We start from the raw sequence: 22,768 nt of genomic DNA, 5'->3' as shown, positions 1-22,768 counted from the left end.
TCTTTTGATTTATAATTCTTCTTAAATGTTTCTGTTGAGGAAGATCTTTGGTTGACTGTTCAGAAGATGATAATGTAACTGTCTTCAAATTTTATTACTTGACAATTCATAAATGTTCAATGAACTTAAAGCAGCCCTACACAATTAAAATAATTTTCAATAAAGATCTATGTTACCAACCTTTTATAAATAGGTTGCTAAATGTTTTGAATTGCCTAAATATCAATTTGGCACCAGCCTAACATAACTATCTATTCATGCACTTAAGAGAAACAAGTTATTGATATGAAACTCAATTTCATGAAGAAAGCTTATGACAGATTGTCATGAGTTGTACTTGGACGATAAAAATGTGTAAAAGTAAGTGGGTAACCTTAAACATTATAAACACGATACCCAAGACTTAGCTGGTCATGGTAATTTACTCTTTCTCACTTCTTAGACTACACAATATATACTCTGTTGATTTCTTCAAGTCTTATGAATTCACATTAAAATTTCTTGGAAAATATCTTTTGAAGATAAATATGTACAAAACAACATAAAGCTGCCAATTTGGGACTAAAGAGGAAGAATCTTTAACACGTCCTTTTTCTAAACAATGGATATTTTCATACATCAATAGTGGTTTTGTGCATTGTTTAATGAAACAGGAACAAAAAGAAAGTACTTCCTAACAATCAACATCTACAACTCTAAGCCCACTGGCATTTCGTATACACAATGGTTAAGTATCCATCATATAATCAAGTAATGGAACACACTCACACACAAGCAAATAAACAGTCTACCATGGAATTCAACAAGAACTGAGGCAATGACAAATAAACATCTCATACATTAACAATCCAAATACATCTAATGAGCAATAAAATTTAATTACGTAAATGATATGGAACAAAATCACAAAATTTGGATCTTGGATTGTAAAATAATTTCTCTCTGAAAACAAAGAAACTAAGGAATTACAGGAAAATCCCAACAAAAGTTAGCACCTTTAACAGTTTAAAGAACTGATACTAATTTATAGCTGTTAGTGTTACACATTTGCAACAACCCGAGATTACTGATGTGCACCGATAGGAACAGCATGTAAGATAAACTTAAGTACACTTGAACTTTAAATCACAGAGAATGATTGAGTAAAATTAACAAGGCATGGAGTCACTGAGGCAGTAAGTACTAACAGTTTGATGAACATTAGCTTGGATTTCTTTTAGCTTTAATTTCTGCTACCCCATTTTAACTCCAATAGAGAAATTATTCCGTGTAATAACAGCATGGTTGAACATTGATTTTAAACTAAAATGTGAAAACCACAAAGTGAAACATTGGACAGTTTATTTTCTCCCTCAAGAAAACAGCAGAAACATACAATATTTTTTAAAAATAATTTAAGGAGTGAAAGAACAAACAACAAACTTTTCCTGTGCCTGTGTGATATCACAAATGTTAATGACCTTACGTACTTCTCCATACACACATACATGAATGGATCCTCTATACGCTCATTGAGACAGCACAGTATCAGCTACTTTAAACTAACGAAAATTTTTTAGGAATCATTCCACCTAAAGGTAATCTTTCAGATTCTCCCCAATATAGTTTCAGTTAACTTTGCCTTAATAATACAATAGCTTTACACTTTTTTTTTGTAAGGGAGACTCTAAATTACCATGAGTCACAAGTTAAGACACAAATAGAAAAATGGCACTGTTATTTATCAAGTGAAGGTTGTCGTCTTAATTTCAATTCTACAGATTGGATAAGGTTTTTAGGTGGCTAAAAGATCATGAACTAGTAGAATCGTTGGGCTACAGTACAAAATTTTTAAGTCATAGAATATTTACTTCTACAAGGGAAATTTGTTCTCCTATAATTTAAACTGAGATTTGTTCTAATGGAAATTATATTCGTAATGTATGTCTCTGTTTAGCTTTGGAGCAAAAATGGTTGAAATGTAATGTGTTAACAGACTTTGTCAAAACACTATATACTCTCACAAAAGAAAGTTTAACAATTTAACAAAAAAACAAGAGAAGGAAGGATAAAAGTGCACACATGTCCTTGTACACTTAAGGAAAGGAAACTCTTGACCCTAAGAAATAAAGCCAGTACTTCTGGACTCTTGACATAGCCCATTTTAGACTTGGGTCTTATAGATTGATAAGAATATTTCTAGAAACAACAAATATACTGAGGAGCCAATCCTTTAAAATTGTCTCAGCATATACAACATCCAAACACTATATTCGACTTTTTTTTTTTGCTTTACAATCAAACAAAATTGAACAAGGGGATTATTTTGACTGATTACTTATGCTCAACAAAGCAATTTGGTTTTGGTAACCAGTGGTCATAGAGTTGTAATAAACTTTAACTAATTATAAAACTAAGAAAGCTTTACTAACATATTTTAAAGAAGCTCTATAAAACAGAAAATGCATTCTTATGCAGTCATTGTAAACAAATTGGCAAGTTTTGAAACATAACATGATAATTGGAGTGAACATGCGCAAAACTTAAACACACATCACAGAAAAGCAGCTTTTCATCCTCTTTATTTACACTGAAAAATAAAAATTATGAAAGCCCAGCGATTTAGTAGATTGACTAACTATCCTTTACAAATTTCTCCGAATACTCAGGAGATAATAGTTCCTTGATGAAGGTTTTTAATAGTTTAAGAAAAGTTTTAATATTAAAAGAGCAGACTTAGAAAGATACCTGAGCTCTAGAGGGTTGTTTTATGTTTGCTTAAGAAATGGCAGACATCAAATAATTTCCTTACAGATAGCATTTAGAAAATGCTATTTCCCAGGTAACACTTGTGCAAGAAATGATGCAGAGATCAGAAAAGGTTGCCATGGCATCTCTTATGATGTGTGAGAGGAGTCACCCAATAATGGTAATCAACAAGAAAGGAATCAAAAGAAAGAAGGTAACAAGAGAAAATAATTCAGTTCCAATATGCAAGTAAGACACAGTCCACATAAATGACTTCCAACACAAGCAATACTTTCACTCCTTGAATATCAATTACAATTTACATTCTGAAAGAAGAAACCTGATGTTAACCAGAAGTTAACTAAATCTCATTTGACTCAAGTACACTTAGGCCTACACATCTGAATGCAACATTAAATGTAGATAGCTTACCACTTTCACACACACAACCAGGCACTCATCTTGCTTTCACACAATTAAATTACCACATTTTAATATTTGTTCGTATAAATCACAAAAAAATTAATTAACATTTACATTTTACCACTAATCTGCATGGAGATCACGGGGAAAACACATCACACAACACAAGTCCACATTTAACGGAAACAATCATGTGATGTACTCATAGCTGGTTGAGGAACAGGGACGGAGAGTCAGAGCTCAGATCATATCACAGGCAGCATGGCAAATCACTGGACTGGAGTGGGTTTGGGGAACTCCCCATTAGTGTGGGCCTGAACAGGGTTACCACTGTTGGAAGGTGGGAACTGATGAGCAGGCACTATTGTGACAGGTGCTGCCCCAGTTTGAACATTTTTAAAATCCCCATTGTGTTCCGCCTGGCTCTGACTGGGATTCTGAGCAAAAGGGTGAGTGGGGATAGGTTTAAAATCACCGTTCTGAGGTTGCCCTCCATTATTTACAAAGGCATTGTTTGGGTGTCCAAATGCTGGAACATAGCATTGAGGGAAGTATAACTCAGGTTTCACTACAGCTGTAGGAGGAACACCTCTTCCCAATAAATGCTTCGTATCAGAATTATTATTTGGTCTTCTGCCTTTATTAGCATGAGGGTTCATATGGTTATCCATATGCTTCTTGACCTCTGGATCTGTAGCAAATCTTCTCCTACAGTTAGGCATGGGACAACAGAATGGTCGTTCACCCTGGTGAGTGCGAGTATGTTGATCTAAAATTGCTTTCTGCCTGAAGTCTTTGCCACATTGGCCACATTTGTACGGTTTCTCTCCAGTGTGAATCCGTAAGTGTTGGTTGAGAATAGTTCTCTGCCGGAAATTCCTCCCACAATAACCACACCCATATGGTTTTTCATTTGTATGAATCCGCACGTGCTGAGTGAGATGGGATTGCTGCCGGAACCTCTTCCCACACTCAGGACAGGGGTAAGGACGGGACTCAATATGTATACAGCCATGCTGAAGAAGGGTTGACTTCTGCTTGAACTCCTTTTGGCAGATAGGGCAACGCACGTACAAAGGCATGCCAGCACTTCGACCATGCTGGATGACATCAGGAAGCCCCTTTCCTTGCTTGAGGTACTGCAGGGCAAAGTTGCTGCCAGAGCCGAAGACAGCGTGGTTCATACCCTTAGCGTCCTTGAAATATGCAGGGTACTGCACATTTGATTCCGGTGAGAAACATCCATTTGCTTGTCGCTGGTGGTCTGGAGTTTGGGCATTATGTTCACTGTCGAACGGAGATCCACCATTCTCAGTTGATGGTTCTTTAGAATCCAGCTCCGGCGGGAATGGGACGTCTTGAGGCCACAGTGTACCATTCTTGTACACCAGATGGGGACTCACATCTGTGAACACACAAAGCCATAATCCTTTGTTTAGACTTCATGAATGAAATTCATCAAAATAGATTGTCTTAAAATCCACTTGAATGAATAATAATCATCTTCGTCCAAAATACAAAAACACAGTTTTACTGATTGGAAAAATACTGATACTTGATTGATTCAAGAATGATAGAGAATAAATGCCCTTTTGAGTCAAATGAAAAATTATCCCAAGTTAATCCCAAATGAATCCATACAATAAATTGATCACTTCCGTTACAAACCCAGTACTTTTAGCAAACTGTTACATTTAATTATTAACCAATTGTCTTATGAACTATTAATTAAAAAGCATAAAACATAATTGCAAATTTCATGCAACCTTCTAATTGGTTCTACAAAGACTACTTTCAAATATGGCAAGTACTATACATTAAGACATAGTGCATGGCAAGTATTAATGCATGAAGCCTACAATATATGGTTTGGCGAGAATAAGGCACAACAGTACAATAACTCACTTGCTGACTAAAATCTATTATAAAAATATATGGACAGGGAATCCTTACCGCCTTCTGTTAAATGTACATAAATAACATACAAAAACAGAGGCATAATAAATTTCAACTTCCTTTGTGAGTATGTACTGGAAGTGTCTGCTCTCGTTTCTGGTAACGCTGATATTTACAGAAATTCCCTTACTGACCACTTAAGTGTCTTGGTGCATGTAAAGGATGGTGCAAGTGATGACACCAAGACACTTGTGCGGAAAGCCCTTTCTGTTTTGCACTGGACCCCATCCAAGAAAGCAGTTGAAAATATTACATAAGATCTACTGCCATGGTAATTTTCCATAAATATGAGCAGTTGTTAATGAAGCAGTCCTCTCACACATCCACCAAAGCTGAACATTGCAGGGAAGTAAGAAAGGAAGAAAAATAGAAAAGGGACATAAGGTAGAAAAGGTGCAGTGAAGCATGTCAAAATAATTGCCTTTTTGCTGAGCGCAAACAAAACGTTAAATTTCAATCACATATCAAAAATAAATAGTCCTCAGAATTTAATGAGGTACTAGGTAAAGCTCACGATAAAACACTAAAACTCATGTCTTAAAAAAGAAAAAAGACTGAAACAGCATTAGCAAGATCACTGTAGTGGACTGACCCTTGAAAGAAAGGCATATTATTGTTACTTTTCCATTAGGAAGGCAGGCAATAAAATCTAAAAGTTAAGATTGAAACATATGAAGCAAGAGTGATAGTGATATTGGAAAGCAGAAAATGTTACAAAGGTGGAGACGGGAAGAAAGGAGGGGGTTTTGGTGAGAAATTCCTCTTTGACGGCGAGTCTATCACCGACGGCCTGGTGCCAAAAGCATTCTGACATTTCTCCCGTCCACGCCTACTCCACTCAGGAACGGAGAAATGCCGCCACTCGAGCTGCCCACTCCTCGGACGATCGGTTCGACGTCCACAGGATATTTCTCACCGGGATGGGGCGGGATGGGCGGGAGAGGGTCAAGTCCTGGGGCCGGTAATGGCGCTATTACCTGCAGCGTTACTACTCTACTAATTTCAGCCCATGCCTGGGTGGGACACAGGACACGGGGGTGGCCAGCGGGCGGACCAATGCGACCACGACCCCATCGCAGCGTCACCTCAGCGTCAGCTCGGCTCTCCTCGCACAGCAGCGGTCAGGTCCGTCCGGTCCTGTCCTGTCCGGCTCGAAGTGCGCTAGTCACTAGCGTCTTGTTAGCTGTCTCCGTCCCTCAGCAGCAGAGCGAGCAGAGCGTCCAAGTGCCGGGAGAAGTGGGATAGTGAAAGAGAGCCGAGTGCGAGAGTTAGACGTGGTCAGGGTGTCGGGGGATCCGTCGTCCGCCCGCTGGATACCTCCGGGTCCACCTCCGGGTCCCCCTCCTGGTCCCGGTCGGGGTGGTGGTGGAGGGGAAAGGTCTTATCGGAGAGGTCCTGCGGCAGGTCGTCTTCACCAAGCGCGCCGTCCTCGTCGCCGCCGTCGCTATCCGTGTCGGGCGAGGGCGAGTGCGGACCCCGGCGGCCCGGAGAGCGACGACGGGGAGGCCACGGAGCGCAGAGGCCCGCGGAGGCGAGGTGGTGGAGGCCGAGACCCTGGCCGAGGCCCTGGCGGGGGTTAGTGCTGCTTCTACCACTACTGCCGCCGCTGCCGAGCGACAGGGCGAGGTCGAGGAGGGCATAGGGGTGGAGAGACAGCGAGAGGTCGACTGCGTCGCCACTATCACGAGAAGTAGAAGGAGGCAGAGGGAAATGCTCGCCTTGATGTGTGCGGACGTGCTGATTCAGGATGGCCTTCTGGCGAAAACGCTTCCCACACTCCGGGCACTGGAAAGGCTTCTCACCCGAGTGGATGCGGAGGTGCTGGTTGAGGATGGCGCGCTGCCGGAAGGTGCGCTCGCAGTACACGCAGGCAAAGGGCTTCTCGTTGGCGTGGATACGCAGGTGCTGCGTTAGGTGCGACTGCTGGCGGAATCGCTTGCCGCACTCGGTGCAGCCGTACGGCCGGCTGTCCGTGTGGATGCGCTCGTGCTGCAGCAGCGTCGACTTCTGCTTGAAGTCCTTGCCGCACGTCAGGCACTTGAAGAGCCGCAGCTCGCTGTTGGCGTGCTTGCCCTGCTTGCCCTGGTGCTGCTGCTGCTGTTGCTGCTGCAGGATGTCAGGCATGCCTCGCATGTCCTGCATGTTGCTGTTGAAGTTCTCGGCCATGACGGCCTCCGTACCCATGGGCCCCAGCGGCGTCAGCAGCACGCCCGGCTGCTTGAGGTAGTGCATGAAGCTCGTGGGGCTCATGACGTGCGGCGGCGGCCCGACCGGGTGCCCGCGCTGCGAGTAGTGGTGGCTCAGGTACTGGTGGTGTTGTTGTTGTTGCTGCTGCTGCTGCTGTTGCTGCTGCTGTTGCTGCAAGTCCACGCCGGGCGTGGCCGACGGGTTGTAGCAGCGCTGCACCTCAATGTCGGGGTTGTGCTGCCCGGGGTTGTGCGGCGGCGACAGCTCCTGCTGCTCGTGCGAGGACGGCCCGTGCGAGGACGGCCCCTGCTGCGGCGCCACGGACTGAGACGGCGGTGGCTGCTGCGGCGTCAAGGGGCCCGACACCTGGTCGTCGTCCGCCACCCCCACGGGGTGCGGCGTCATGGGCGTCATGGGCGTCATCGGCGTGGGCGGTACGTCGGGCACCGACTGCGGGTACGGCGACGCCACGGGCGATGTGAGCGCGCTCTGCACCGGACCGTCGTCGCACAGCTGCCGCGGACTGACGGACGCCGGCTGCGGGGTGGGGGGTTGTTGCTGTTGAGTCTGGGGAGGTAGTTGTTGTTGCTGCTGGGTCTGTTGCTGCTGCGACGAGAGGTAGCCGAGGTCTTGAGAGGGTGGCCCTTGCCCCCACTGGCCGCCCTGTCCCTGCCCCCGCTCCATTCCGTCCTTGTAGAACACGTACGGCTGCCCCGTCTCTGCAAAAAGACAAGCAGGGTCAGGGCGTGAGCAGCGGAGCACTTCTCGAGAAAGGGAGCGGTGCCGTCATGGTGCCGTCGCCGTCGGCCAGGTTCGCAAGGCCGCCGTCAGAGCCGCCGCGATGACCAGGGCCACTCCAAGCGCGGTGCGGTCGACCGCGACCAGGGTGCTCGGGTCACCTGCGGCCGGATCCTGGACTGGAGAGGTGGAGAGGTGGCTTACCCTGTGCTATGCAGTACATGATCTGCGGGGGCACCTTGAGGCCCGCGAGGCAGGCCGCGAACGAGGCCTGCAGGTTGATGGCCATGTCTGGGCCGGCCGAGTGCCGTGCCGCGTGGCGCGCTTCAGGTGGAGCTGGACCAGCGTCTCCGGCCTGGGCGGCCTGGGCGGCCTAGGCGGGGCTGCTGCTGCTACTCCTCGCGGGGCTGCAGGGGTGCCGACGGTGCTCGGCGACGTGCGGCGGCCTGGGCCCCATCTTCACGCTTCGCGCCGCGCGGCCTGTGGACAAGCAAAGCACTCTGTTGCAAGACGCGTTCCCAGACAGACATCCAACCGGCCACTTCCCCCACCACTGCCCTCCAGCTCGCGGCCGCGCAAAAGCCTTCCCCGCCTTTGCGCCTTACTAGACAAGGATAGGCAAACCGCGCGGAGCAGCGCACCGGCGTGCAGCGCGCTGCCTGCCGCCGGGCGTTCCGCGTCTAGCTAGTCCAGCCTAGCCAGCCCAGCCCCAGCCCCTCGGCCGGGCCGCTTCGTCTTCGTCGCTCCGTTGCTCTCGCGCCCGTAGACGCCCCTTGAGTGACAGCGACGAGACGACACTACTATGGGATCAGTCTGGGCGTCGCCGGGCTCAGCACAAACGAACGAGCGTTTCAGCGTCCCAGGGGTTCCCGCCCGGCAAAGCCGCCACGAGATTGCCGTCAGTCGATTCGATGAAAAACAAAGCGACATTATTCCGACCGACTATTATAGTTTGCTGCTCCAAACCGCACGCGGCTTCGTTTCATTGAAGTACGCCCCGGTCCCCATCAGGTCCCCATCAGGTCGCCGTCAGGTCCCCGGGGATCCGGTCGCAGAGTACACGAGGCCGGCGAGGCCGCGTGCGCCGCCACGTCGCGAGTCCCAGCACGACACGACACTGTCGGCTCGACCACTAGCGGCGCGTGCCGCGCAGTGCGGCCACCACCCCGCCAGGCCGCCAGGCCGCCACACTGCAGCCAACACAACAACAAACTGGTGCGGCGCGCCAAGCGATTCACATAATTAAAATAGAATAGGGGAGGCGACGGCGCGCTAGGAGGGGAGCGGCGCGCCGCGCCACGCCACCGCCGCGGCTAGTAGTAGTTTATAGTGCGGTAGGTCGGGGCGGGCCGAGGGCCTGGCCTGCCCGATCCCCTCCGCGGCCTGGCGTGGCGTCGATGAATAGCGGCGTGCGTTTAATTGGCGCCACCGAGCGACACGCGGCCTGCACTGCAGCCCCACGGCCAGCGGGGCCGGCGGGACAGACAACCCCGGACAGCCCGATAGAGCAGTAGTGATAGTGCGGGGCGAGGCGGGAGGGCGGCGACACCACCGCGGACACCGCGGCCACGCCGAGGGCGCCGAGGGCGGCGAGGGCGTGATAGCCCGTCAATTACCGCGTGTGTCCGGCCGGCTGGGGCCGGGGCGGTATGGAGGGCCGGCGCGGCGCCCGGCCGATGATTGTTGCATGTTGACTGACAAACCGCAAACCGCGCCTCTGCGTCGCTCGCGGCCGCTTGGCCGCCTTCTACCGCGCTCGTAGGCTAGACCGTGTCTTGGCCGAGAAGCGGCGGCGCCGGCCCTCTGCGCTCCGACAACCCCGACAAAAGAAATTAGAAAAGAAGTTTCGCGACAGCGAGTGCACGGAAATGTGTCCGAGGTGCCGAACCCCGTCCGCAGTAGGCTGTCCCGGCGGACATGGCCGCCTGCCGGGACTGCCTACCCACCGGGCTGAGTCCGCAGTGTCCCAGCGACGAGAGACAAATTTAACCACGCTGAGGCCTGCAGGGCCAGCCGCTTTCGCAGCTGTCTCTCTCCCACTCATGGAGTGTCTCCCCGCGAGAGAGACAGAGCGACGAGAACGACACTCGGCATCAGTCCTCAGGAGGAGGGCGCGGCGCGCGCCAGGCCACTGGGGCATTGGCGCGGGCCGTGCCGTGCCGCCGTGCCGGGCGCCCCTCGCGACGCCGCGCTGCCCGCTGCCCCCGCTGCCCCCGCCGCCCAAGACTCGGGCAGACTCGGGACGATAACGACGACAAACAAACAGCGAGCAAACGTCGCTATTACTTTCACCTTCTGTGAATCGCCGCGCCGCGACCGTCCGCGGCCACTACACTGGCTAGCCGGTTACACTCGGCCGGTCAACCTGCTCCCCTGCGCCACTGCGCCGGCCGGCGCTGCTGCCGGCTGCGACTCCGCGCGCCATTGCGTCAGCGTAATCTGTATCCGATTCTTCTACTTGCTGCTTCTTTTTGGGGGCAAGACAAGAAAAAGAAGGGGATTTATTTCACGGTTTACAGTTTGGCGAATGAGAGGAGTAACCGCCCGACCGCCTGTGCCGAAAACTTCGAGAAAAACACGGGATTAACAAGCATTTTACCGAAACAGGACGAACGAACTAGTAACTCTAATGTAGTTTTAAAGATGGTCGCGAAGTCCGTCCCCGTGTCCGCGCTGCACACTCCCTCGGCCCTTGCCCCCGCCCCCTCCCCCCGCGGTTTCAATCCTTCCCTGTACTGCCTCAACACACTCCCCTCCTTTTGTGTGTGGCGTCGTGACGAGCCATCTGGGCTCGCCTCCCCCTTCTCGCCGTCTTCTTTTTTCCCCGAGACTGAACCAACCCTCCCCGGCCCGCCAGCCCCGCCCGGCGGTCTGTCCGTCTGACTGGCTGTCTGGCGCTGTCTGGCGCTGTCTGGCGCGCCCCCCTGCGCGTCGGCCCTTTGAGACAAGTGCGCCGGGCTGGGCCGGGCTGGGCCGGGCAGGTGCATGCCATTCACGCAGTCTTTTCATCGTCACACACTTGTCGCGCACTCGTCACACACTTGCTCCGCGGGCCGTCACACTCTTGGCGCTCGCGTTCCCAGTCCCCGAAACGCTTCATTTCCACCGTCATTTCCACGAGTTTCCTCGAGCCCCCGTCCCGGCGGCCGGCGGGAGCATGGCGGGAGGCTGAGGTTCGGTGACAGCTCGGATCGCGTCGCCGCCTGGGGCGCGGCGCCCGCATGCGTCCTGGGGACGGGGCATCGGCGTGCGGGGCCGCAGGTGTTCGATAGAAAAACCTCGTCGCCGCCCAACCGGAGACAAAGCCGAAAGCTCCAAAGTCCGCCCCGCCGGAGGGAGGCGTAGAGCGTTTTTCACAGTGGCGTCGTCTCCGCGTGCCGAGCGCACTGCTGCCACTGGCTGCCACCCAACACCGTCCAGCTTTCCATGCGATGGAGCCGACGCCGACGGGACGGGGCTTGGCGACGGCGGCGGCCCGGCGGCGCGGCGTTCAGGTTTCCAAGCGCAAAGAAGCGGCTCTTTCGGTAGATGTTCCCTTCGGCTCAGATTGCGGGGGAGGGGGGTCCCCGCAGTCACACTCTTTGACCACGTGTGACACTTTCAAACGAAGCCCGTCGGGAAACCAATGGGACAGCAGATTTTCAAGACTGAACCTCGACATGAGTTAAAATTTGAAAAGGGAAATACTTGGGTGCCCACTGGCCTGGCTGGCGCTGCCGGCGGCTCGCGCGTCGCGCCTGGCGTGTCCTGCCTGACATGGTCCTGACACGGACGGACAGTCGGCCTTCCTTCCGGTGCCAACACCAACACTGCCAACGCGAACGGCGCGAACGGGCAGGAACGGCCCATCGGGTAGTCATCGCCACCATTATCGATTGGCCGCGGGGAAGTGATCGGCTCAGGCAGGCCGTCCAGGCAGCCCAGGCCATGCGTGAAGCCGGCGTGGAGCCCATCCGGGTCCATCCGGGTCCAGCCCGCCGGCCCGCCTTCGGGAAGACTTGCATTCGCTGCATCGACCCATCGACCCGGAGCACCTCATTGACACCTGTTATCCCTGATGGCAGATTCAGAAGAGTCGTTCCATTGCTCCGTCTCTGTCACACTCATGGCACGCCCTGGAGGGGTCCTGTAGGGGTCCTGTAGGTCTGACAGAGAGGGAACTACGACTCTTCGGAACCGCGGCAAAGGCATGACGGCGCGGAGCCGTGACAGCGCAGCCACGTGGTGGCGCCGCAATGCAAGCAGCACACAGCACAGCGCCAGCTCGCCCGGACCGCGAGAGCGGCCGTCTGGTCTAGCCTAGTCTAGCCTAGTCTAGCCGGGCCAGGCTGGGCCGTATCATAAACGTCTGAAATAGCCGGCGACGCAGCACGCAGCCTCCGCCTTGACCTGCGAGTCCTCGCGGCCGCCAGCGCCGCCAGCGCCGAGGCGAGCGAGGCAAGGCGCCAGCCCTGAACTTGGCCGCGCGTGGCCTGGCCTCACCGCAAACTGCCGCAAGCCTCCCCGGCCGGGCCTGGCGCCTTTTGACTAGACCAGGCGCCAAAAAGGGGAGGGGAGGGGTTCGAACCCACGAGACTCGCGGTGGGCGAGCGGCAAGCTGGGTAGCTGGGCGACAACAATCGGGCAGCACCGACGCGCCGCCACGCCACGCCACGCCACGCCACTGGGGCGTAAGGACAGTGCAGGGTCCACGACAAGACCAGCGAGGCGAGGCCGGCGAGGCGGAGACTCACACAGAGCCATTATCACCACGATCGCGGCGCGCGGCGACCGCGCTGCCGGTCGTCAAGTCCACCACCATCAACGCGTCGCCGTCGCGGCGTGCGGTGCGGTGCTGCCACCAATTTAATTTTCGTCTGGCCGGCGCGCACCTGTATGTCCCAACCCAACCGTCCCCGTCATCATTATCATCGTTATCGCCGACGTCATCGTCAACTGCATCACCCCGTCGGGCCGTCGCGCCGTCCGGCCGTCACGGTCCGAAGTCACCCGCCGCCCTCCGTGACTGTCGGGCTGTCGGCCTGACGGGCTGCCTGACGGGCTGCCTGGCACGGCATGACGGCGCCCTTACCGCGCGGCGCTGCACTGCACTGCAGCCGGAAGCAGGGCAAGCAGGGTCCGGCCCCGGCCGGCCGGATCGGACGCGGGACGCTGGCGGCGACCACGCGCTTCTTCGCCTTGGCCGGGCGTGCGTCGCCGCGTCGCCGGCGTGGTGCGCGGTACCGGCTATTGGGTAAGGGCAGGGAGGCCGGCCACGCCTCGCCACTACACTACCTCGCAGTCCACGGCGGCGGTCTTGAAGCAGGACAACGATCACACTGTAATCCTTTGGCGCACACCAGACACTGCACTGCACTCACCGTCGACAGTAAGTCTCTATGCTAGTATCCAAGAGGGAAGTCACTGCGGCGACACTCGTCACTCGCGCTGGCCGTGCGCTGTGCACGCCAAGTCGCTGGTGCGGTCGCGTCGCCGCGGCTCAACGCCGGCCGGGCCCCCAAATTCGCGATGCGGCAAGTCGTGGTCCGGAGCGTGGTCCGCGCGCGGTTGCGGGGCGTGCGGAGCGGTGCGGCTCGGATCGGCGCGGTGCGGCGCGGCGCGAAGGCACTCCACTAGCGTCCAAGCCCGCACGGCCTCATGTCTGACTGGCTTGACTCCCAGCACTGCTCCCAGCCCCGGCCGTAGCTGGCTGCCTGGCTGGCTGCCTGGCTGGCCTCGCGCGGCGTTGCCACACCGCCCTACCCTCCCCCACCCGCGGCCCTGCCCCCACCCTACGCGCAGCCCCCACGCCCCCGCCGTCCGCGCCCCGAGCCCCTCGCCGCCCGGGCCCGGCGCGCACCAACCTTGCATGCATGGGGAGCCGGCACCAGCCACCAGCTCGCCGAGGTGGACGTCGTGGAGGATGGGCCACGGCGGCCACGGCGGCCACGGGGACGCGATCCATCACGGCTGCACTCAATCGATAACGCAGTGTTGTGATGATCGCGCGCGGCGTGGCCAACAAGGCACCTGTGGTGGAGGAACCCGAGGAGCCTGAGGCACCCGAGGCACCTCGGGGAAGGACCGTCGAGCGTCGAGCCGCGCGAAACGGCCCTGGCCGCATGCAGGATGCAGGGCAGTGCAATGCAGGGCAATGCAGAGCCCCACGAGGCTCGGCTCAGCCGCGCATAAAAGACAAGTGCTTCATGCCGTGACCCTAAGCACTTAATGCACTTTAATTGCCCAATTTTTAAACGGCAGATTATGCACTTTAATTTGGCATTGTAATTTCGTTGATTAGCTTGATTTACCTGAAGAACAATTACTTGTCCCGACACTGGCAGGTCCACCTGCCCGTCCAGGCACCAGACGCCGCGACATGGACGCAAACGGACCCAAATAGAGCGGACAAATAAGTCGCCGGTGATAAGAGGCACACGCTGCGACCGCCAGACTGCGAGCATGTCCAAAGTGTCCGCGTGGCCGAGAAGCTCGTGGAGACAGTGTTTGTTGTGGACGAGTCTCTATCGGCTGCATGGCGCGGCAGCGTCTGGACAGACTGGACCAAAGTGCAAGCGGCACTGCCCGCACACACCTACACACACGCACCTGTGCGGACAGCGCCTTGGTCACGTCCGTTACCGGTCGCCATGCCCACAGCCACCCTCGCGCTCCGCGCCGCCACCGCCCCAAATCACATGAATCTGTTCGTTAGCCTGTACACTTGTACAGTCCCATGCTGTCTGCCCGTCCGCCGCCTCCCTCCACTTTTTTCCCCCGAGCTTTTCCTCCCCCGCTCCCCTCCCCCCGCCCTGTCTGTCTGGTGCCCTCCCCACCCCCACTCCGGCCCAGTCTGCCTTCCCTCCCCTCCCCTCTCTCCATCTCTGTCTTCGTGCGTCCTCCGCGCCACCCCTTCCCCTTCCCCGCTCTTTCGTTTTTTCTCTCGCCGCTTCTTTTTCTCGTCGCGCGCAGAGCGGCGCGGCGCAGCAGCATTCTCTCTCCCTCGATCCGCCCCTCTCGGCCCAGGGCGTGCAGGGCGTCTCTCTCGCTCTCGCTGGGGCGGGACGCGGGACGCGTCGGGCAGCGTCGGGCAGCGTCGGGCTCCAGAGGGAAGGGCCCCGCCGCCCCGCCCGCCCCTCGGCCCCGCTGCCACCGCCGCGCCGCTGCACAGCCTGCAGCGCTGGCGGGCCCTGCAGACTGATTCCGAGAGTCGTTTTCGTCGCTCTGTCTCTCTCGCACCGATACGGCACGCCGCAGGAGTGTGAGAGAGACGGAGCGACGACAACGACTCTCGTGATCCGGCTGCTGGTCCTGGTCCGATCTCGCAGGCGGTCCGGGCCGATCTGAACGCGGCGCAGCGTGCAGCTGCAGCGACCTGCACCGCCTGCACCGCCTGCATGCAGGCGGAGGACTTTGGAACGAGACCCTCTTGAGAAGGTCGCGGCCATTCGGTCCTGCCTGCCAATAGCGACAATCCCTGTGTGTCCCTGCCCTGCCGCCTGCTTTTGAACTTCTACCTCGACGCTGTGTCTCTCGCACCCCCGATGATCACTGCTCGGCTCGGATTCATCCTGCACTGCCGTCACCCGACTGCAAATAACCACGCTAGACACGGTTCTGGTTGCCCTGCCCGGCACACAGTGCACCCCACGTTCCGCTTTGGGGACGGGGCGACAACGACAGCCATCGCCAAGCCAAAGCCGAGATTGCATTCGCCCGTTCTCACGCTCGGCGGCAAAGAAGTGACACGCATGCGCGTCACGGCGCGTCACGGTACGTCTCAGCGTCGGTGTCACGCCCTCGTCACGCCCTCGTCACGCCCTCGTCACGTCGCGTGCGTTCCGTTACTCTCCTCGCCGAATGCAGTGCGGGTTGTGTGGGGGGCCGTCCGGGCCAGGGCGGACGAACACGACGGACACGGACATGCAACAGACATGCAAGGGTCAGGCAGGCAGGTCGGCCGGGCTGGGCAACTTGCATTTCTGGGTGGTGGCGCGCAGCCATGGGCGTGGCAAGGCGCGGCCGGCCAGTCGGCGGGCCGCACGCCGCGGGGCTCGGAGACGTCACATTTCCTTCCGTCAACCACGCACCCGCTCAATTAGGGTCAGACAGAGAGGGGGGGAGGCCGTCCGCCACATAATTCGGCGCCTAATTACAAACCAGTGCGCTGCCCCGATGCAAGCGGCAAGCGGCGTGCTCCAGTGGACGTCGCGACGCCGCCGTGGCGGGGCGTGGCGGGGCGTGGCGGGGCGTCGCGCAAGGCGGTCGCTCGCTGGTGCATGGTGCACGGACCCAGACGGACGCTTACCCCCTCCCCCCGCCCCTCGGCCGCCGCCCCGCCAGCCAAGCAGTGCCGCGCAGCCAAGGCTCTCCGACACGAAACGAAATAACGAGGCGGCGTGGCCGGCGTGGCCGTGCTGGACGCAAATCGCGGACGACGGCCCGCCGGCCAACGCGGCGCGGCGACGCAGTCTGATAGCGTAGCGGCCAAGAACCACACGCACACACGCACACTTGTTACGGCTCGCGCCGAAACGGCTGGAACGCTTCGAAAGTCGTCGACACTGTTCATTTCCATAGCGCCACTACAACGGAGAGAAGAAAATCGACGGAATATTGTAATTTCCTGTCTCTAGGTTATCTCTGCAAAAATTGTAACTCACTGCGGATTCGAACGCACAACTGATTGAAACGCATCCCGTCGTGCTGCGTCGTCGTGGCGCTCGGCCGCTTCGCCCCGCCGAGCCGACGCCGTGCTCCCTACCCGCCCCGTTGGCCGTTGATCGCGTTGGTGGAGACAAGTGACAGCGGCGGCGTCGGACAGACACGTCGCCCGCCCCTCCCCCTCCGCCGGCGCATCGCGCGCGGGGCTGCCAATAATTTTAAAAGAAAAGAAGAGGTAAAAAAAAGTCTTGAAGCAGAAAGCACCTTGATGGATTAAAAACAAACGAAGCCCCTCTTGCTTGCTTTTTCGTCCCCCTCCTCCGTGTCCAGGGTAGGAAAACAACTTTTGGGTGCAAACGTCCCGCCTATCTTTCTCCAAGCTCGCTGATCGAAGCCAGAGGGAATAGACTAATTTTCGAAGGAAATTTCTGATTCCTGTTCGCGTACCCACCGAAAAAGCAAAGTGCTCTACCCCTTCCGCTTCACTTGTTCTGCCGCCTCGGTGAGATAGGTCGCCAGTGAGCGAGGTCCTGGAGTCCCGGAGTCCTGGACACGTCGGCCGGGACTGAAACGTTATACACACAGAGTTGGATACAGTTACCGCCGTCCGTCATAGTATCGCTTATCGTTTATAAGACCGGCGTGTGCGTACGCCGTGCGCTCGCCAACGTCGCCAACACACTCTAGCGCCGTACCGACACATTCTATACTACAGCCTGCTGCATGCTGCTGCCGCGAGCGCCGCGCGCGACGTTCGAAATATGCAAATGATATTTACCTTGGCACCTTGCGCGTCGCGCGTGGCGCGCTCACCGCGGGGCGGAGCCAGCATGGGAGGCGGCGGTGGAACACTCTTACACTGTAAGTACTTGCGGGGAGTGCGGCGCGGCGCGGCACTAGTGCAGCGCGTTCGGCCGAGTGGACCGCCAGGCCGCCAGGCCGCCAGGCTCGCGACGTGGATGAAGTGCCGCGGATGAAGGGCGCGGCGGTTTTTTTGCGGTGGGCGATAATGACTGGGGGTCGCACCGCGGCGTTCCGCGTTCCGGACTCGCTGGAGTGCTGGGTCCTGGAGTCACACCGCGTGGAGGACCGGGAGGACCTGGCCCTCGACGAGCTCGTCCACGGGGCGGGGGGCGCGGTGACGAGCACGCCCAAGAGCACTATGCGCGACGACGGGGGTTAATTCGCGCCGCGGGGGCGTACCGGGGCGTCGGCGTTTCCCCCGGAAGGAACACTTGTCGCGCCCACGCCAGCGACAGCAGCGACAGCAGCGACGCGGCGGCAGCGCTGCGCACTACACTTGAGGGACCTGGCCAAGGCGATTCGGTTCAGCGAAAGAAAGAACCTAACCACATTTCATCCCTGCGGCCTCAGCGAGCCACACATTTCTCGCAGGGTCCGCCAGGCGAAATTTCGGGCCGTTGCCTCTAAACCAAATGGACAATCCTTTGTCTGGTGGCAGAACGATTAAAAATGCAGGCAAGGTACGGGCACGCTGCGTCTGTGTGAGTGGCTGCGAGTGTGTGTGTGTGTGTGCCGGGCTGTCAGACCGCCGGGGCTGGGCAGTCGACCGCGCTGCATCGGGACATCGGGTTGGGTCGGCTGGGCTGCAGAAACGCGTGTAATTCAATACGAATCCGATTGGCAGCCGGGACGGACCGGGACGGAGCGGCCGGCGGGTCGGGACTGACTGAGCAGTCCCGGTCGGGTACTTGGGCGAAGCGCGCAGCGGAATCGCAGTGCCTCGATCGGACGACGAGGACGCGGACGCCACTCCGGGCAGGATTGACACGTTCCTGAATGAACCGCGAGCGCAAAGTAGTTGCCATGCGCGCCTCATCAGATCCCATCCCACCAAGGCCTGTGTCACTCACAGTGTCCACGCGACGGCGGCGACAAAACGCCGGGCCGGGGACACGTCGTTGCCGAAGATTGTGCGGAAACATTTCGTCCCACGGGTGCGATATTTTGCATTTGCACCGCGCGGCGGTTGCTGCTAACGACGGGCCCACATGCTACCCGGCATTAACGGCACGGAACCGCCTCGTCCGTGTCGCGTCGGCGCGTCCGCGTCGCGTCATCGCCGGCCGGAAGGACTTCCCCGCCGCGCTCGCGATCTCCCGATGGCCGCGGCGACAGCGCGGTCCACTCACTTGCCACGCCCGGGCCGCTGCCCTGCTCGCCCTGCTCGCCCTGCTCGCCCTGCTCCAGCAATAATTGATTTATAATTACAGCTCGTCTGGCGCGTCGAGTTGCCACCGCCGCGCGTCGCACGTCGCTGCCCACCGCCGGAAAATAATGGCCTGTATTTCGACAACAAAACGGGCGACGTTTATCTCTCATATCCGCAGCCAGCGGCCCGGCGGCCCGGTGGGTCCCAGGCACTGTCGTCTCGCCGCTCCGTCTCTCTCGCTGTACGGAACGCCCCATCAGAAAGAGAGAGACGGCCGGGATCGCTCTGCTGCCCCAGGGCCCCAGGTCCACCCCCGGCGTCGCGACTCCCCTCCCGACGCGGCTCAATGCGCGTGGCATTTGCAACGCAGAGTGCACCGGGCGGACAGTTTGCGCATTCCGTGCAGGCGTTGCAGGGCCCCGTGCAGGCGTTGCGGCCCGGCAGGGCGTTGCGGGCGTTCCGTTCGGGCGTCGGCGTTCGGACGTTCCCAGCGTAGCAGGGCGGCAGGGCGTTGCAGCGTGCAGGGCGTGCAGGTCCGCAGGGCGTTGCGGGCGTGCAGGGCGTTGCGGCGTTCCGTGCGGGCGTTGCGCGTGCAGGCTTGCAGGCGTTGCAGGCGTTGCAGGGCGTTGCAGGGCGTTGCAGGGCGGCAGGGCGTTGCAGGGCGTTGCAGGGCGTTGCAGGGCGTTGCAGGGCGTTGCAGGGCGTTGCAGGGCGTTGCAGGGCGTTGCAGGGCGTTGCAGGGCGTTGCAGGGCGTTGCAGGGCGTTGCAGGGGGCTTTCGGCCTTTCGGGTTCCTTACTGGCCGCCATGCTGGCCGCCGTCGTGCCGGCCGGCGCGTGTTTGGCGCGCTTTACACGTTTTACATTGCGCGAGTCATTCGGCGTCGACGCGAAAGGCAAGACCCGGAGCACCGCGACGTCGCCCCTCTCCCTCTCCCTCGCACACACGGCATGCCCGGGCACGCCCCGTGCAGGTGCGAGAGAGACAGACCGAGGGCGGCACTGCGCGGAATCAGCCTGCAGCCCGGCCTCCTCGGCCAGTTCGCCAGTTCGGTGACAAAGGCGGCGGAAAAAGCAGGCGGTGGCGGCGGGGACGCGGCGAGCAGCAGACTCATTCCGAGAGTCGTTTTCTGTCTCTCTCGCACCTATGGGGGACGCGCCATGAGTGCGAGTGAGACAGAGCGACGAGAACGACTCTCGGAATGAGTCTGCAGCGGGAGGAGAGAAAAACGCGCGGCTCGCCATGCTCGCCATGCTCGCCGTGCCTGCGGTGGAGGTATTTTCGGGGCGATACGTTCGGCGGGGCCGAGACGGCAACGGGGACGCTGGGGCGGCTGGGGCCGGGGCCGGGCCGGGCCGGGCCGGGGCGATGCGAGGCATTCTCGGGAATGGTAGGTGCGCGACGATTCGGAGGAATTTGGAAGCGGAGCGACGCGGCGACGCGGCGACGCAGCGGTACGAAAGGGCGCCGCGACGCCACGCGGACGGCACCAACGGCGAGCAGGTTGCGATGCGAGCGCGGTTTAAATCTAGCACCACTTTTCAGCAGCACGGGGGCCAGGATTTTTCGGCGAACGATTGTTGTTGGGGCACTGCTTCGCCATTCGCTCGCGCCCTGCGCCGCTCGGCAGGGTTTTTGCACGGACTCGACGGCGCGCCTCGGTTTACGAGTTGCCCCCCTCCCCGTAATGACCCTCCCCTCCCCCTCCTCCTCCCCGACGCTCCGAGGCGCATCCCGATCCCGGTCCCTTCACGGTCCCCTGATGGGTTCCTTGTCAGCCATCGGACCGTCCGGGGCCGAGGCGTGACGAGTGTGGCGACCGAGTGCAGCCGGCGAGGGGCGTCGCGGCCGAGCCGAGGGCCGAGCCGAGGCCGAGCCGAGCCGGGGCAGGTTTGATGTTCTGGCAGGTCGGAAGGGTCGTGCACGAACGCACGCCGCACGCACGAAGCACGCACGCAGCACGCAGGGCGGCCCTCTCCCCTTCACGTCTCTCCAGGTTGACGTCCACGGTGATCCATCACGGACCTCTGCGCCGTGCTCGGCCAGCTCCGCGCCACATTCACGGCGTGCCGCCCTGCCACCCCCACCACTGCGGGCATCCAGGCCCTTCCACTTCTTGGAGCGGCGCAGCGGTGCAGTGCAGCCTGCAGCGCGCGGTGCACAGCGTCGCCGCGACGCCGCGACGCCGCGACGCCGGCCCGGGCAAGCCTTTGTCACGAGCTCATGACGGCCAGGCTGCAGCCCGGTGCATCGCGCTCGGTGGCGATCGAGGCCCTCGAGTGCGATAGGTGGCGGCGGCCATCCACGACGGCGCACCGCCGCACCGACCTCCCCGTCGACGTCTTTCATTTCCACCGGCCCCCGGCTCGGCCCCCGTGCAAGCGTCGTGCTGCAATTGAATCACCCTCCCCGGCGGCCGCACCCCAGCCACGCCACGCCCTGCCACGCCACGGAGGGCAGGGAGGCCACGGAGGGCGGTGCCGCCAGCAGCGGAAAAAAGTGGACCACTTTTATGCAGCGGACAGTAATAGATGGCGGCTCTGCGCCGCTCTGCGCCGCTCTGCGGGGCCGGGAGCGCCGGGAGGGCCGGGGCTCCGCCGGGGCGGTCACTCTCCTTATCGCCGCCCTGATAAGCACTCTCTGGCCGAGGGGTGCTGCTGCTGGGTGGGGGCGGCGGGGGCCGCGGGGCGGGGGCCGCGGGGCGGGGGCCGCGGGGGCCTCGGTGGGGGCCTCGCCGTCGTCTCGAGGCGCGGGGGACTGTCCAGCAGCGACCACTGCCACCACCATCACGGACTCACCTACCCGGCAGCCGTCGGCCGCGTGGGTCTCGGCCGCGCGCTCGGCTGGTCGTGACGTCACGGGGGCACAGCGGCGATACACCGCGATACACCCCGCCCCGAAATCGGAAACGGTCCAAAGTCCGCCGCCATGCGATTGGCCGCCGCCTCCCCGTCGCGTTTGTTGTGCGGCGATAGCCAATCCAAGCGATCGCCGCCACCTGCTCGGCCTGCTGGGCCTCCTCGGGGCACTCGGTGCTGCAGCACGCCGATGACGGCCAAGGCGTGGCGCCACATTAGCCTAATGGACACGGTGGCGCGCCGTGGCGGTGGTCCACCAGCAAGGCCGCGCGATGACGCCAGCAACGCCCCTGCGGCCGAACCCGAAGCCCGAACGACCAACGGGCCCGGACCCCGATCGTCCGACGGGCTGGTGTTTGAACCCGGGGCCCGTCGCGAGCTCGGAGACGCTAGAGCCCAGTCTCAGAGGCAGTGAAGCAGCACTCGTGTGCTCATTGGGCATTGCCTCTGTCTGGCCAGCCTCGCCCCCAGCCCCGGTCTCTCTGTCACTTATGGTCCAACACTCCAAATCAAAGTCCAAACTGCTATAAAGCCGTCGTTGCGTAAGAAGGGGCCGTCTGTCGCTGGGTCTGGCTGCGTCTGTTTCTGTATCAGTCTGTGTTTTTCGGTCTCTCTTCTGTCCAGCGCACCCCAAACACACTCGCACAGAGGAGATAACACTGGCAAATTCCAAAAAGACGGCGAGAGAACGATAAAAATTGGGAAAATTCTTATCGAACCGCTTTTGATAGCCGAGAGGGATGTCACACCGGTGGCGTGTTCGCGGCAACGCGAGGCGCGGTGTGCACGGAGGTCGTCGGGCACCTCGCCGTCAGCCCTGCGCGCCGATTGGCGAAAAACCTTTCCAGATCCCGGCGCGTTGGCCGCGAGCTTCCAGTCCGGCCTCCTCGGCACCGCGGAACAGGACAGGCTGAGTGCGAAGCCGCGCCGCCGCCGACCGCGCCAGCCGCGCCAGCCGCGCCAAGCCGTCAAGGCCGCTAAGGTTAGCTACCGGACCACTGGCCTGCGTGCCGCGGGCCCGCGGAGCTTGGCGGGGCGGGGCGGGGCGGGGCGGGGCGGGGCGG

The 22,768-nt window shown here is 58.5% G+C and overlaps 1 protein-coding gene across 2 annotated transcripts; it reads right to left on the bottom strand.

The window, feature by feature from the left end:
* Nucleotides 1-75: 75 nt before the first annotated feature.
* LOC117639494 (zinc finger protein 768-like) lies at nucleotides 76-13,534 on the bottom strand. 2 transcript variants are annotated; one of them, XM_034375209.1, is made up of 4 exons: nucleotides 13,392-13,534; nucleotides 8,236-8,511; nucleotides 6,825-8,012; nucleotides 76-4,555 (listed from the first exon to the last, which is right to left on the bottom strand). In XM_034375209.1, the coding sequence occupies exons 2-4, from the start codon at nucleotides 8,318-8,320 to the stop codon at nucleotides 3,420-3,422; spliced, it is 2,409 nt and encodes an 802-aa protein (XP_034231100.1). In that variant the 5' UTR covers nucleotides 8,321-8,511; nucleotides 13,392-13,534; the 3' UTR covers nucleotides 76-3,419. The 2 variants fall into 2 exon arrangements, with proteins under 2 accessions (XP_034231100.1, XP_034231111.1); XM_034375220.1 differs by having other exon boundaries at nucleotides 6,909-8,012.
* Nucleotides 13,535-22,768: the final 9,234 nt, after the last annotated feature.

The sequence above is a fragment of the Thrips palmi genome, unplaced genomic scaffold (assembly GCF_012932325.1).
Source record: "Thrips palmi isolate BJ-2018 unplaced genomic scaffold, TpBJ-2018v1 HiC_scaffold_1, whole genome shotgun sequence".
In the NCBI taxonomy this organism is placed as follows: domain Eukaryota; kingdom Metazoa; phylum Arthropoda; class Insecta; order Thysanoptera; family Thripidae; genus Thrips; species Thrips palmi.
Note: the sequence above shows the minus strand (reverse complement) of the source record. Positions and strands in the feature narration are given on the sequence as shown.

Excerpts from the sequence above, each read along its gene's own strand:
- LOC117639494 (XM_034375209.1), bottom strand. The coding sequence starts at position 8,320 with ATGGCCATCAACCTGCAGGCCTCGTTCGCGGCCTGCCTCGCGGGCCTC. Across the intron at positions 8,013-8,235 it reads CATGTACTGCATAGCACAGG|AGACGGGGCAGCCGTACGTG; the intron begins GTAAGCCACCTC and ends GTCTTTTTGCAG. Across the intron at positions 4,556-6,824 it reads GCACGTCCGCACACATCAAG|ATGTGAGTCCCCATCTGGTG; the intron begins GCGAGCATTTCC and ends GTGTGTTCACAG.